General features: G+C 40.6%; 1 protein-coding gene across 1 annotated transcript; it reads right to left on the reverse strand.

The window, feature by feature from the left end:
- Nucleotides 1-90: 90 nt before the first annotated feature.
- si:dkey-87k14.1 (leucine-rich repeat transmembrane protein FLRT2) lies at nucleotides 91-4,924 on the reverse strand. Its single transcript, XM_056767985.1, has 2 exons — nucleotides 4,458-4,924; nucleotides 91-2,658 (listed from the first exon to the last, which is right to left on the reverse strand). Exon 2 carries the CDS (start codon nucleotides 2,244-2,246, stop codon nucleotides 252-254), a length of 1,995 nt encoding a protein of 664 aa, XP_056623963.1. The 5' UTR covers nucleotides 2,247-2,658; nucleotides 4,458-4,924; the 3' UTR covers nucleotides 91-251.
- Nucleotides 4,925-15,099: the final 10,175 nt, after the last annotated feature.

The following is a 15,099-nucleotide window of genomic DNA, read 5'->3' on the forward strand; positions in this document are numbered from 1 at the left end:
AAACTCTGTGTGTTTCAGGTGTGCAACAATTCTGTGACTTGTATTGTATAAAGGTTTCCTTTGCTCTAGTAACACAACATGAGAAAGTAATACTTTACAAATCATTTTGTGTTTTACTAAGTTATATAAAAAAAGAAGGCGATATCATTGGTCAGAATATAAATTACATATTGTACAGTCTTTTGAAATATATCCTATACAGTGTGTTCATGTCTGATCTAAATATAAAGGATGTCATCTGTCGAAAAGCATCATTTATGGCATGGATCCGACTCTGGAACGCTGTTCTTACAGTATGCTGTGCTATTCTTTCTGCTTTGGGAGTCTCTGAATCCGACACCGCCGTTGGGTGTGTATATGGGTTGAATATGAAAGTCCCCCTTAAGAAGCTGTTCATTATTTAAAGAAACTATCTGAAAGGTAGTCTCGGTCATCTCCAGAATGGAGTTATCCTTTTTCGTCCCTGCTTCGCAATAATCGTCTTTTCTTCTGCCTCTGCTGTATTTCCATTTGGACGAGTCTGACCTTCCCTTTTTGTGCATGTGCCAGCAAAATATGCTTAACATTACAACCAGAACCACTAGCACCGCCCCACCAATCAGGCCAGCCAGTAGGAGAGAGGAGCTGGGGTCCTGTTGGCTAGCCTGCTCGGGCCCAGTGGAGTTGTCATCCGAATTAAAAGAAGCAGATTTTGTCGTCACCTCTGAGCAAATTGTATCATCTCCCGGGTGGTAATTGTTGAAAGCCTCTAGCGGATCCACGCAAATGCGGTAGGAGGATTTGGGCTCCAGGTTTTGCAGCAAGATTCCCTCATGTTCGCCCACCACCATCGTCTCCTGCATGGGGCCGGCGATCAAACTGTGACCCAGCTTGACCCAGGTAACCTTATAAGCCGTGACCGTAAACGTCGATACCCAGCTTACCTTAATGCACGAAGCGTTTAGCACGATGAAAGAGACCCGCAGCGATTCCTGCCCCGGGCTGTCGGGGACGATTGTGCTCCGATCCTCACCCGCGGTGGGTAGGGGAAGTGCAAAAGGTGGAAGGGTGGGTGTGGGCAGGGAGCGTGGGGGAGTGAAGGCCGTTTGAGTGGCTGACTCAGCGGTGGAGGAGAAGAGCAGCGTGGGCTGTTGTGTGAATCGTGGGATTGTGGCTGTGCTGTTAGGACACTGGATGAGCTCCAGGGTCAGCTCTCTGATTACCATGCCACGTACTCTCTCTGGTTTCTGGCACATGAATCCGCGGACATTGAGGCTGGCTGGCAGCGATTTTAACCACAGTATGACCCATTTAATGCTGCAGTCACAGAGCCAAAGGTTGTTTCGAACAGTGAGCTGTCTCAGGCCGCGGAGGCCGTCAAAGACGCCCTGTGTGAGAGACTGCAGCTGGTTGTTGGAAATATCCAATCTCTCCAAGCGGTGCAGGCCGCGAAAGGCCTCCAAAGGAATCTCATTCATTTGATTATCCTGCAAGTTCAGCTTGACTAAAAACTCAGTGGGTAGATTAGGGGGAGGAAACAAGAGCGAGTTACGTGCCATCGACAGGGTTTGAAGATTAGCCAAGCTTTGGAAAGCCCCCGGGTCGATGCCCTCGTCTGTGAGCAGGTTGCCGTCGAGGAGGAGGACCTCCAGGCCCGTCACGTTCTCGAAGGCGTCCTCAGCTATGAGCGCAATACGGTTCTCGTCCAGCCGCAACTCTCGTAGTTCCTCTGGGAGCCCGATAGGTACGCTGCTCAGGTGGTTCTTGGTGAGGAAAAGGGTTTTGAGGCTGACGGCCTCCCTGAAGGCCCCGTCCTCAACACCCACGGTGGAGATGGAGTTGTCATCCAGATGAAGCTCCTCCAGGCGAAGCAGCTGTGCGAGGGCAGCCCGGGACACCGTCTGAATGTTATTCTCCTGCAGGTGGAGCACCCGCACGTTTTTGGGCAGATTAATGGGGAATTCGTCAAGCTGGTTGCCATAGAGATACACCGTCTCCACTGAGGCAACGTTGTGCATTTCCAGGGGAAATCCAGCATTGTTGATTTGATTGTTGTGGAGGTAAAGGGTCTTATAACCCTCTCCTAGCCCCAGAGGCACGGACGTTAGACTCCTCTCGTTGCAGTAAACAAAGGTCCTGTCGCATCGACACTCCTCCGGACAGCTCGTGGCCCGTGAGAAATGCAAGTGAAGGCCTAGCAGTATTGGTATCCACGGGCTGATCAGCGTAGGAAAGTCTTTATTCCATATTCGGATCTGTACCTCCATTTTGTAACACTTTGGACAACAGCACAGCAAGTAATTAAAAAAGGGTAGAAAAACAAATAAAATCCACCACGCTGGAGTTCTTTATGGATCTTCAAGGTTGCTTTGTGGAGAGTATATGCTGTGTTGAAGTCAGCAAGTAATCCTCCAGTAATTGCCTGTCCTAAGCTCCCCAACACAAGAGCAATAGTCTCATTAACTCGTGCAACTCCTTTTCATCCCTCCATCCATGCTTTGGCTGGAAATGATATCAAAGCTCATCACATTGTCACCCTTCAGTTCAGGGAGGGACGATTTCAAAGTGTGTAGGTAGCAAGTATGGAGGGTTCATGGATGAAGACCTCCTTTCCCAGCACAGCTGGACGCTCCCTGAAAGGCACAGTGTCCCTCAGAAGTTGCATTTTGATCCACTTACCTGTTTTAACAGAAAATAAAAAATAAATAAGATGTTACTTCACGGACGGATTTCTTAGTATCTACTATCTATTCTTCCCCTAAAGTTACTCTCTGATCTTTTACAGCAAAAAGAATACGAATTTAATATTTATTACATTTGTGTGTGAGTCTGTGTGTGTGTGTGTGTGTCTGTCTACAGGTTGTTCGTTGGGTCCCCAAAATAAGATTAAATTATTGATGCTTTTTTGAAAACGTAAAATGCCAAGATATATCTGTGAGGCTAAGGTTTAGGGGCAGGGTAATTGTTAGGGGATAGAATATACAGTTCGTACAGTATAAAAGTCATAATGTCTATGGAAATTCCCCACAATGTATAAAAAATAACATGCGTGTGTGGTCTTGTTGGTTAAACCTGAGATCCACCTACACTGTGGGAACAGCCAGCGGTCAGTAAAAAACAACAGAAGCTTTGGCAGCGTGTGCGTGTGTGTTCGGACATGTGTTCAGTCGTACCAAAATTTTTATTTTTTACCATTCACATTACTTAAAACTGTTAAGTAATTAGCTTGGTTGACGTTTGAATTAATTTGTAATCGTCAAAACTAAGATGGATTTTATTTTGTATTTAGAAAGAAGAAGAAAATAAGAAAGAAAGAAAGAAGGAAAGCGTATAACAGAGCAGGCAGTAATAAAACAGCACATCTATACTGCCAGTCATCTTGTTCTCTGAGAGAAGAGAATGATGACTGGCGACATCAGCATCTCAGAGACCTGTAAAGGGCACTGAGGTGTTTAGTCTGTCAAATGCCATGATGATGGACAGGTCTGTTCTCCAATGCTCTGGCACGCATGCAATAATGCTTCTCAACCCAGGGACAGTAAGAACTGCTTGATCAAATCAGAGTTTTGAAAGGTTCTACAGGATGTGAACCCACCTATAGTCAATAACACATGTCATAATAACAGCTATGTCCATTATGGGCAGAATTTTAATTCACGCCTTTTATGTTGGATCATTGCAAATTTTCGGATAATCATCAATTACGTAATCATCATTGAGATGTAATCCATGTCCAGCTGATGGCATGATTACGCCATTACTTTTACAATTTTCACCAATTAATAGACAGCCATTTTGTATAGTCTCTTCATTATTAATGTTTTGTTATTATCTTCATTCATCATAATTACATTAAAAGTGTATAATACTTTTTAAAGGATACAGACTCTTTGTTTGTCATAGTCTATTACAGTCAATTTTCTGCAGTGGAAAAATCCTGGTCTTGCACATATAGGGTTTACTACTCTATTTTTTGCTAGTTAAAATGCAGGAACTTGACTATGTCTATTAGAATGTGAGCATTTCGAAATTCCAAATATCAAAATTCTGGTAAAATTGTGGTCCACATTACGTACATAAATAAATATATATATGTGTATATAATTGTAATATATGTTTCTATATATTTTTTAGGTTTATGTATATAATTGGTTTCCAATAGAACAATAGAAATGCTCAAGTGAGATACAGTACGGTTGATATGTAGTCTTGTAATGCACATATGGAATATAACACTTGCAACTGCTTGACATATCACTGCTCTAAATATTCTTCTAGAAATGTTTGCGTTACATATATTTATCCTTTTGCGATTTGTGGGTAGAATGTGTAAACTTCAAGTGCATAAAGACGGTTGCGTGGCATTTCTAAGCAGAGTAAAAGTTGGCAAACAATTGGAATAGATTATTACATTTTTTGTTAAGAACTGACGAATCCATTCAGCGCTGATTAAAACCTTACATTTCTACAATCCTTACCTTATATAATAAGCTTCGTCCCATCCAGGTACTAATAAACTCTTTCAGCATATCTCCTCCCGTTGTTCTCCGAGTAAAAATTTCCGAATTAAACTAAAGAATGATCCCAGAGCCCTAACAGCCCACCCTCCGTCTGAGGGTCAGCCCGTCGATCCTTCAGTCCGGACCGTCTAAAAAACAACATTGTGTTGAGTGCTTGATCCTGGGGAGGATGTGAGGCGTCTGCGCAACACGATGTGCCCGAGTGCCGCTGCTTCAGTTCGGCTGATGCGCTGGGGAGTTCCGCGCTCCCTTTACTAAATTGCCAGAGCGCATTTAAGTCCCGCGTCTCGCTACTCCTCACAACCGAGCATAGATGTTACACTTCTTCTTGACTGAGGTCCGATTCTTCTATCATGATTAGTAACATCAGATTGTTTATTTCAAATGCTCGGAACGCCGTTTCCCCTCGGAACCTATGGGAGGGATTGCGGTAATGAATTCAGTTGATGGCAATCTCTCTCTCTCTCTCTCTCTCTCTCACACACTCTCTCTCTCTCTCTCTCTCTCTCTCACACTCACTCACTCACTGACACACACATACATTCATGAGCACACTGGATAAGTGTTTTCTTTGCAGTTAAAATCGTTTATTATCAATTTCTGGTGCTCTATATGAAACAAAGGTACACTATATTGCAAAAGTGAATTACATTTTGTGGGGTAATTTTTAGATCAGACTTGCATACAACCGAATAAGAAAATAGGATGTACAACAGAATGCTTTGCAGCACACAGCATATTGCTGAAAACGTATTTATTTTACCAACTACTGCTGTCAGGTTTACAGGTAACAAACTTAAGCGGACATTTGTATTAAAGGGATGGATGACCCTACACTGCGTGTAATAGCTCAACTGGGGCAGTGATATTAAGCACGCAGGGGAATAGAAGATAGGAAGGACCCCATGCTGAGATAAAACACTCATTAGGGTTCGAGTTCCATTTGTATGTTGTCATCATTTATTCAAACGCTTCAGCACTGTTTAAAAATTTTGTTTCTGGCTGCAATCCTTTCGCCACGTTTTCTTGCATAGGAAAAAGAGTGAATCACAATCTAGTGAGTGATGAGAGATCAGTAACTAATTTCCTCCTGTGGCACAAACATAATCCGCCTCTTCCTTTAGAGCAAATACGATATGCACACCCCTTTAATGAACCATAAAACCAATACAGTTTCATCTTAAGCACGTTCTGACACAAAGCAGAAAGACATGAATCTACTCTCTCGTATATCGCAAGATCAATTCTTTAATCTTTTGATGGGTTCTTGCTCATCTGGAACATCAGTCAAATTCAGTACTGGGATTTACGGATATCGGGTGTCTGCAGTTTAGATACAGTTATATTCATCCAATCAATGGCGGAGGATGTGAGGAGACCTGAAAATGACAGGAGGATAACATAATTGATAGTTTATGGATAAGAATCACAACCGGCTGGTTACGGCAAGCCTGATCAATTTCTTATCAATTTAAATTCATTAGTCACAGATGACAAGTGAGACTATGGGACTTCAAACCAATCACGCCAATCAAGGACAGAAGCCTTCTGAGCACAAATTAGATCTCAAAGAATGAACACAAATTCCCCAAACTACACACACACATTTATTTTATCTGTCATTGAAGTTGTGTTTGGCTTGTTAGTCTTGATAATACATTCCCAACATCTGCTGATTCTAGTGACAGTCTGACAAAATGCAAAATAAAAATTCGTTTTAAAGCTGGCTCTTAGCCGTTAATTAAATTATGTGTCACAATATGCATCTGCAAATTTGTATAATGCATTATTAGTTTGCTATTGGCCTGGCAACGCAGTGGGTTGTGCTTGTATCAGTCAGGATTATACTGATGAAAGCTTAAAGCAGACGTCTGCTCCGCTGGAGAGAATAAAACAAACAAAAATAAATAAATATAAAAATATCACATTCTCAACATCGCAGAGTTCCAGCAACGGCGTCTCATTATTTTGTGCTTATATTAAGCAATCCTTGCAGAGACAGGTAACAGCGGTATTGTTTAGATATACTGCATTGATGAAAACACCAACTTTATTTGACCTAACTTTTGGTAAGAACACGAAGTCTGCAGTAATTGGAACATCATTTACCTGTGTGTGGTTTTGTGAGTTGGCTTTTCGAAATGATGTGGTTGTTAGGTTTAGGTAAGGGAATATTTGAACTCGCTATGGTTCGATCAGTGAGATATTCTGGAGTGCAGTGAACTGTTGGAGGTCTGTTTGAATCTGCATGGTGGTCCGACTGCAGCAAACAATGACCCATTTTTGTTGTTTTTGTTAATAGGGACGGAAGCACTCAGAACTTCGAGTTTCTTCCAGCCAGAAAAACAAACATGTTTGTTAAGCCCAGGGAGCTGAGAAGTGTGTGGCCAAATGTTCATTCAGTCACCGCCTGACTTATTTAATCAGCACTTCTCCCAGTTTGAGACAAATTAGAACAACACCAGAGACCACACTCTGCTGTGTGGTGCACCAGATAACTGCCCCTTGTTATGCACCTCTGACTGCACCAGCTCAGAATGGCAACCAAATAATGCTTTTAGTCAAAGAATGACTTGTTAAGGGTCACAGAGGGGAGGTTAGGGGCCATGCTGGTTTTAGCTTGTTTCCTCGGTTTAGCCATGACAAGCTTTGTACTGGGTCTGTATATGTGATGTATGTATAAGGGACAAATCCAACCACTGGATTATAAGTGAACCAAAGCTGTTGTTGTAACACAAAATGTTGGGTTGTTTCAATTTGGGGTTAGGTCAGATATTGACACTTTCTGTGTTCATTGAACCCAATGTTTTTTTTTTTTTTTTGACACAACCATGTGTTGAAAACAACCCAACATTTTAAATGTGTAGAAATTAAATGTTTTAACCTTTTATTGAAATCACCCTGTACCTAATAGATTTCATAATATATACTACTCTTCCTTACAAATGTTTCATATCGCTGCTGTCCTTCTGAAACCTTGTATCTCCATTTTGTGATTTTTATTATTTTTGCCATAAATGGGTTAGTTGTCCTTTATGTTTGCCAATGGCTTTTATAAATATCTAACCAATAAAAAGTATTAAAAAGTGCTTGTCAACACAGTTTGCAATCACTGTGAATTTGAACATTAAAGGTTTCAGAAAGATAGTGATGATGTGAATTTCAACAAACTAATTTCTGATGTATTTGTAATTCATTTATATACAGTATGTAATAAAAGTATGTCATACGGATTTCTAATTTAATGTAATAAAAATACACAGTAATTCCTTATTTTTATAGTTGTTCGTTGTGTTTCTTTAGTAGTTCTTATTATGGAATATATTGTATTTTTCAGACTTTGGAAGATGGTCGAGAAGAACTTCCTGTTTCGTTTTTTTAACACTGCACATTCGAACAAATATAAGCGAATTAAAATGTTAAACAAATATCTTAAAGATGTAATACTCAATGTAAGATTTTACAAAATAAAATCAGCAGTGCTGTTCCAGGACAGATTTAATAGGTGATGAATATTCTCATTATATAGAATGCATTATAAATAGGCCTTGAAAATGGCACGTCAAATGCATAAATGTAAATACCTGACCTCTGAATGTTATGAATCAAGTACTTTCAACGGCCATGTTGTAAACCAGATCAGAGAGCACACAGATTGTTACAACAGGAACGACATCCACCATCCCACTAACGACTATCTTGTGAAACTGTGAGGCGAGATGTGCGACTCGGGCCGAGTCGCCCATTTGTCATGCTGAAGACTGGCTTTATCATTGCGTTCAGTCTGGAGGGCTGACCCAGATGGCCAGTACCAGTACACGCTACACTCCAGTGAATCTGAGACAGCCCCGCTTGAGAAGAGAGGCTTGGGGCTGGTGATGGTGGGGGGCTCTGTGCTCTCATCAGAGTCGTGCCTGGGAGCCCGGCTGTTCTCATCCAACATAGACAGGAAAAGACTGTTAATGACTACATATGGTATTGTGAAACCAGGGCCACCTTGCAGTATTTTCAACCCACCCTTTGCTCCTATACTTTCATTCCCCTATGAGTATAAAACGGCACCTAAAATTTGTCATTTTTCCAAAGAAACAGTACAGAATTATTTTGCTCTGTTTCGAGCACCCTTATATTTACAACCCCTATAATTTGGATCATCTGTCATCATTATCCGTACTTAGCACTGATGAGTCAGAGTGGAATGAGAAGGGTAGTTTCGCTTAATCACCGGTGTCAAAGAGCCACCAAACCTGGTAGGTGTCGAGTAACTTTTTCATTATTCCATATGGCATCAATGAGGCAGAAAAGACCTCTCATCTTGCGGGTCCGTTCGGGCGCCCACTCGACGCTCTGATTCTTTGCTCTAGTAGCAGCCGTCGATGAAAAGCGAATCAGTCCTGCTTCGGTCAGACAACAGCGCTGCCAAATGTAGCTTAGCCTCAAATTGACAGCAACAGAGATATAAACGCGCTGGCCAGATGTGAATCTTTCAATCAGCCCATCTCTCTTGCTCGCACACCTCTGGCTGCCAGAGTAACTAGGCCAATGAATGATGCTAATGTAAGCGATATTAATGAGGGGGCTCAATTTCTGCTCCAATTATTTACCGCGGGGTCAAGGTAGAGGAGATAATTCTTCCCGGGGTGGCACAGAGGCTCCTGCCACCCGGCTATGATTAATTGGAACGTACCTGTGCAAACCAGTCACATATGGTCAATATCATTCTGCGCAACTTTAAACATATCATTTTTCCCCCTCTGTCTTATACACGGTTGTTATTAGCATCTCAATTTATGGCCTTTTGCCTCAGTTCTCCTCAAGGTTCGGACTCGTTAAAGTGAGATTTAATGTATTGTATTATGTATGCCTTCTGGATTGTGAGTTTCGTCAGAGTTCATCACACGACAAGTTAGATTAATTGCGCCGATCTGAGGAACCCAAAGCGGCAGCACCTGTCCTGTTGCAGAGATATATCAACATTAAGGAACACCGAGCAGTGACCATTATTTATTCTGGCTGTTAAACGCTATTGCAACTCCCAAAGTCATGCTGAGTTGAGGGAGTGGTGTTCTCATAAACGTGTGAAGCATTAGGCGCGGGCGCTCAAAGGGTTGACTGGAGACCTCGTTGGATTGTTTAAACGCTGATGTGATTTGTATCCCTCATTACATTTACTGTATTCTAATGTCGGCTCCATTCTACTAACCCATACCTGCGTTGGCATCATTTGGGAGCGCTGATGGGTTTAACAAGGAACCGAATCTTCACACGTGAATTGAACTCATAAAGTATACGAGTCTTAATTTATTTACGGGGATAAATGCGTGATGGTGAACTGTAATTTGCTGCACAATCACTTTCGGTGTCTGTTTAATAAAAGCGAGAAAACTTAATTATGCTTATGTAACTCATTATTCACCTCGGTGCACAGAAAATAAGAAAAAGTCATCATTATCTTAATGAGGTCAAGAAATGTGTCAATAAAAGAACGGAAACTGTCAAAAGACAAAACTTGAACCCAAGCACCATGTTTTTACGTGCTTTATGATATCACTAGAAAAATAGGAAAATAACTGGCAAAGAAAAACTGTATGGTAAAATTAAATTATAACATTAAAAAACAATAAAATGTTACTTATTTAATTCAATGAACAGAAACTCGGAACATGTGAAAAGGTGCATAGGAAAATAGTCCAAGTATACAGATGAAATCCCACACTATAAATACTTGCTTGATATTTCACCCAAAAATGAAAATTCATTCATTTACTCATCCTCTTCTCATCTAAAAACTCTATGACTGTCTTTCTTACGCAGAACACCAAATGTGTTGTTGGGAAGCATGTTGTGAACTGCCACCATTTGACTTTTGTGGTTTTGTGTCCACACAATAGAAGTGAATATGTGCCAGCGCTGTTCACCAACTTCCTTCAAAATATTTTTTTTGTATTTGGAATTTGGAGGTTTGAAATGACAAGAGGTTGAGTAAATGATGACGGCGTTCACATTTTGGGGTGAGCTGTCCCTTTAGGCATTTATTAACAAAAGTAACGTTTCAGTCCACTGAACCTCATCAAGCATCTGATTTCATGTTTCACTAAAATATGTCAATAAACTGACTTCTATATGTCAATAGTCATAGTCTCACTTTTAAGACGCAGGATTTGTTTGCTTTGCTTGCTGGGAACATTTCAGACCGGTTGAGATGCAATGTTTCAAGGCCGGTGTGTGTTCTATTTTCTCGTGTCTGCAGAATACACCAGAGCCAACATTTGGCTTGTATCCAGTCGAACTGATACCTTCATAACAACCTCTCATTTTAATGAATGCCCTTTCACTTGTAAACATGGAGAGGAAGAATTTGCAGCTCGTGTCCCCTGACAGCCGGCTTTTAAAAGCATACAGTGACCTAACAGCCCAACAGGCTCCAATATCCAAATCACAAGACTCGGTTTGTGTTAAGATTTTAGGGAACGGAATCCAACAAGTGTTGCTATTATATTGAGACGAGGAAATGAAAGTTCACACTGGACTTGCTGGAAAAGTTGTGATGAATATACCTATTATCTTTCATCAGTTCATCAGTTCATCAGTACTAATGAATTCTGTTTTTAAAAACGAATTTAGAAACGGGACGGCGTAATGAAACCAGCCATTGTTTGTGTACTTTCCTCTTCGTTTTTTGCTGCGCTAAAACATTCTTACAGCACCTCGTAATGTGGCGCATTTATTTCTTTTAGCTCTAATTCTCACTCACGTCATGGTTTGGCTGTTCCTAATAGCTATTTACCTTTCTCGTGCTGAATACCCTCTTAGCAGTTTGCTGAAAAGGATGCATCCTATCTCAGTGATGAAAGTGCCTGCAAATCTTTCAGGAAATTTTCCCTTGTTTAGCTGTAATCGAGAGCTTTAGTTTCGCCTGAAAATACTCACATTTTTCCATGTTATGTTCTAATACTCTGTTCACTGCCGTGGCTTTGACAGTGGCCTGGTAATCACAGTGTTTGTAAAGTGCTAGGGAATTTCTAATGACTCTGCACTCAGAGCAGTTTGAGGCCCAAAGCCAGACCTGCCAACAGACGCAATTCATCCCATCACACGGCATAGATACCGTATCGATTTCTATGAAGGGTATTTCTCTTTTAGCTCATTATACCACCAAGTTTTTTTTTTCTAAATCTTTCTTCCATTTAAACAAACAGAGCATGTAAAAGTCAATATTTACAAATTGAATTCAAAGATTTTGGGGAGGAAAATAAAGCATCTTATTTTCTTCCCCGAAAATGCAAATGTCTGAATGCCATTGAGTTGATGAATGTTTTTAATAAGTTATTCGGGTCTACTTATTTTCTGTTCATTTTGTCTTATTCCACAAAATGTTAAGCAATGGTGTTTGGGAGTTGGAGAAATGAACCCTTGCTACCCGATAGACGGTTTCAAAGCAACAACATAAACAAATGTTACTGCACATGCACGCTAACATAGTGTTCATTATATATTTGCAAATTATGCTGATGATGTGAATATGATTTCTGATAACAAGCAAAGGAAATTACAAGTAAATTACATTAGCTAGCAAGTAAAAAGGATGTCAAGACAGTTTTATTTTGGGAGACCAGTAGAAGAACCATTACTCGGCTAAACTTAAATGCGACAAAGTTATACAATTCATTCAACAAATTGTTTATTTAATGAGATTTAAATACAATAAAATATGAATATATAGTAAAAGTATTTTGAGTTAAATATCCTATGAAAACATAACATTTTATTGTATCTTATTGTTTTTAATTAATTTAAAACTATTCAACAATAATTGACACCGCGGAGGTCTACAGGAAGTTACGTTTGGGCCACATAATGTTTGTTTATGTCGTTGCTGCTAATACAGTCTATAGGTTTTTTTTAACATTTTAAAAGGTGTTTAATTATTTGAAAAATATTTTTAAAATCCTGGCAAAATTGGCCAACACACATTATGTCCAGAGAAAGCTTTGGTTTTTCCAGCCTTATGCATGCCTTACACACCCCCGCCTAATATCATATTCATCTGTCATTTTTTCCCTCATTTTCTTAGTCAGCTCAGAGTGACTACAAAGACTTCGACTTAGGTCTCCCGAGGCTGTTGATGTTCCCGGACAAGCGATCCCTTCTCTGTGCAGACGCAGGAGAGCCGGACTCAAGGGCTCATTTGTGTGAGTGTACATTACCTGTTTATAAATTGAGAGCTTCTAACCCCTGTGTCATAATTTATGATACCGTCTGTAAAGTCTGGCTAATGGGCTTTCTCCCTGAAAAGTGCAGGGCTTAAAGGTTTGCCTGTACATCATGTCATAGGGACTTGACTTATTCCATCAAGTGAAGAGACAGGGCCAAAAATCTCCCAAATGTCATTAGCAAGATTGCTTTCCTTTTGTTAAATAAAAAGCTTCTTTTTCTCCAGGCCTTAGCTCATCTCTGTGTATCCGACGAATTAATGTCCGATGCTGAAAACATTTGACAAATGTTGTAAGCAGACTTTTTAACACGTGTAGCTAAATCTATGGATTAGATTTTGGCCGAGTCTCTTGACGCTGTCAGTAGTGAATGGTACAACATTTTTGGGGAATTCGTTTTTTACTGTCGCACAGCATGAGCGAAAACAACGCATAAAAATAAACACAGCGTCGGGCTCTGGTCTTTAGCCTATAGGCGGTGGCAAACATTTGGCAGTAAGACCTTAACATGCGCCAGCCTGAAGTCTGATTTATCGCCAGTCTCCTCCAGCACAGAGAGTTCTGCCCGGATAATAATCACTGCTGTGCTCAGATATGCCGACGGTACAAACTCAGTTGTCACATAGGAAAGAAAAATTACAAACGTGATTTCTTTAATATCTCATCTGATTCTCCTAGACAACAATGAGATTAATGGAGACATATGCTTACTGTAAATCTCCTGCTTCTGAGACTCCAGTAATCTCAGAATGTCTCAGATAGATTTTGGAGATCTTAAAGAGATGGTTGACCCAATAATGAAAATTTTGTCATCATTTACTCACCCAGGAGGGGAAGAAAACGGCAGCCCCATTCAATTATTGTATTGACAGAAAAACAAAGGCGAGTCAATGGTTACCGCCGGGGTTCAGTTACCAACATTCTTTAAATGTTTTTTTTGCGTTCTGCATAAGAAAGAAAGCCATACAGGTTTGACTAGCGGTTGAGGAAATGATTTCTCAGAATTTTCATTTTTGAGTGAAACATCCCTTTAAGTTATCAGAGCTAAACTTTCCACATACATTTTCATGCAGTACTTTTGCTCTATTCTGTATTTTTGAATTCTGGAAAGTTTATCAGAACCATCTGAGACACAACTGAGAACTTTATTAAGCCAAAGAAAGAGCAACGAAACATTCCTCTGGGGTCATCCGAGCCATTTTAGTATCCATGCCAAATAAATGAAATCCGAGGGCCTCTATACCGCTCAAGGCATCAGTACAAAATCTTCACATTAATTAATGTTGTTTTAATAGTAATAACACACTCTGAGTTTGAAAGAGAGATGAATTTGGGCCAGTAGCTGACTGCGCAGGCTGTAACCAACCAGAAGTTGCGCCCTGCCAACATAAACTGACTCCCTCTTTGGAATCTTTCAATTTGCTATGATAAATCACGTTGTGGCGTAGCGTCTGGCCGGTCTGCTGTGGGCCTGAAACCAGAGCCGGCCTGGCAGCAGAAGCAGGGGCAGAGGACACACACGTAGGAGGGTTGGGTTCTCAAAAAGAGTCGGTTCTCTGGAATATATCCCCACCACTTAATCATGCCTCCCTCCAGCTGCAAAAACTGAGAAAAATGTCGTCTCACACTTTGCTCTTATCTGGAAGCGGACGGATAAAAGACGAAGATGACAAATTCCAACATGTGTGTGTCAGAAGATATACGAGGTGACGGAAGTATTTGAATACCAGAATGGGCTTAACAGCTCGGCTCAGGAGTGGTGGAGAGCTTATACCAGCTTTTGGAAACCCTCGTAAAAGGGCCGAGGCTATTTTTCTCCTACGTCGCCATGTTGAATATAACGTATTTGCTTAGTGTAGAATGTCACGCTGTGTGATGCTAAATATTCACAGTAACGGGTTGTTAAGAAGCAGCGGGATGAGCGATGCTGGCAAACCCGCGGCCTCTGAAATGATCCAGCCGTATTACAAGTGAATCGGGAGCCATTACTCAAACTTCTATTGACGGAACGCATTGATGAAGGACAAAGTGTTTGCTGGTTAAACAATAAATTTGTGAGTTGTTTAGATGGATTGGTCTTGTTTTTGCAGTCAAAGTAGCTGTCAAAGTAGGAGTCACAAGTGCAGTCAGTGATAAATCTTAATTAAGTCTCTTTATTTGCGACTGCAGAAAAAACGTACATTTGCACTAAAGCTATAGCATCCGTATGTATGTGTGTTAAATGAAAGCAGCTATGAGTTCATTGGAAAAACCCTAATCTGTTTAGATCATACAGTAGATATAGGTCATTGCAAACATATCCACAACATAGACATGTAAAAAAATGAATGAGTATAATACTAACAGAAAAAGCAAGACAATGTGTTTCACAGGTGCTGCGGCTTTAC

The sequence above is a fragment of the Triplophysa dalaica genome, chromosome 15 (genome assembly GCF_015846415.1).
Source record: "Triplophysa dalaica isolate WHDGS20190420 chromosome 15, ASM1584641v1, whole genome shotgun sequence".
NCBI lineage: Eukaryota > Metazoa > Chordata > Actinopteri > Cypriniformes > Nemacheilidae > Triplophysa > Triplophysa dalaica.

Coding starts and splice junctions, on each gene's coding strand:
- si:dkey-87k14.1 (XM_056767985.1), bottom strand. CDS start 2,246: ATGGAGGTACAGATCCGAATATGGAATAAAGACTTTCCTACGCTGATC.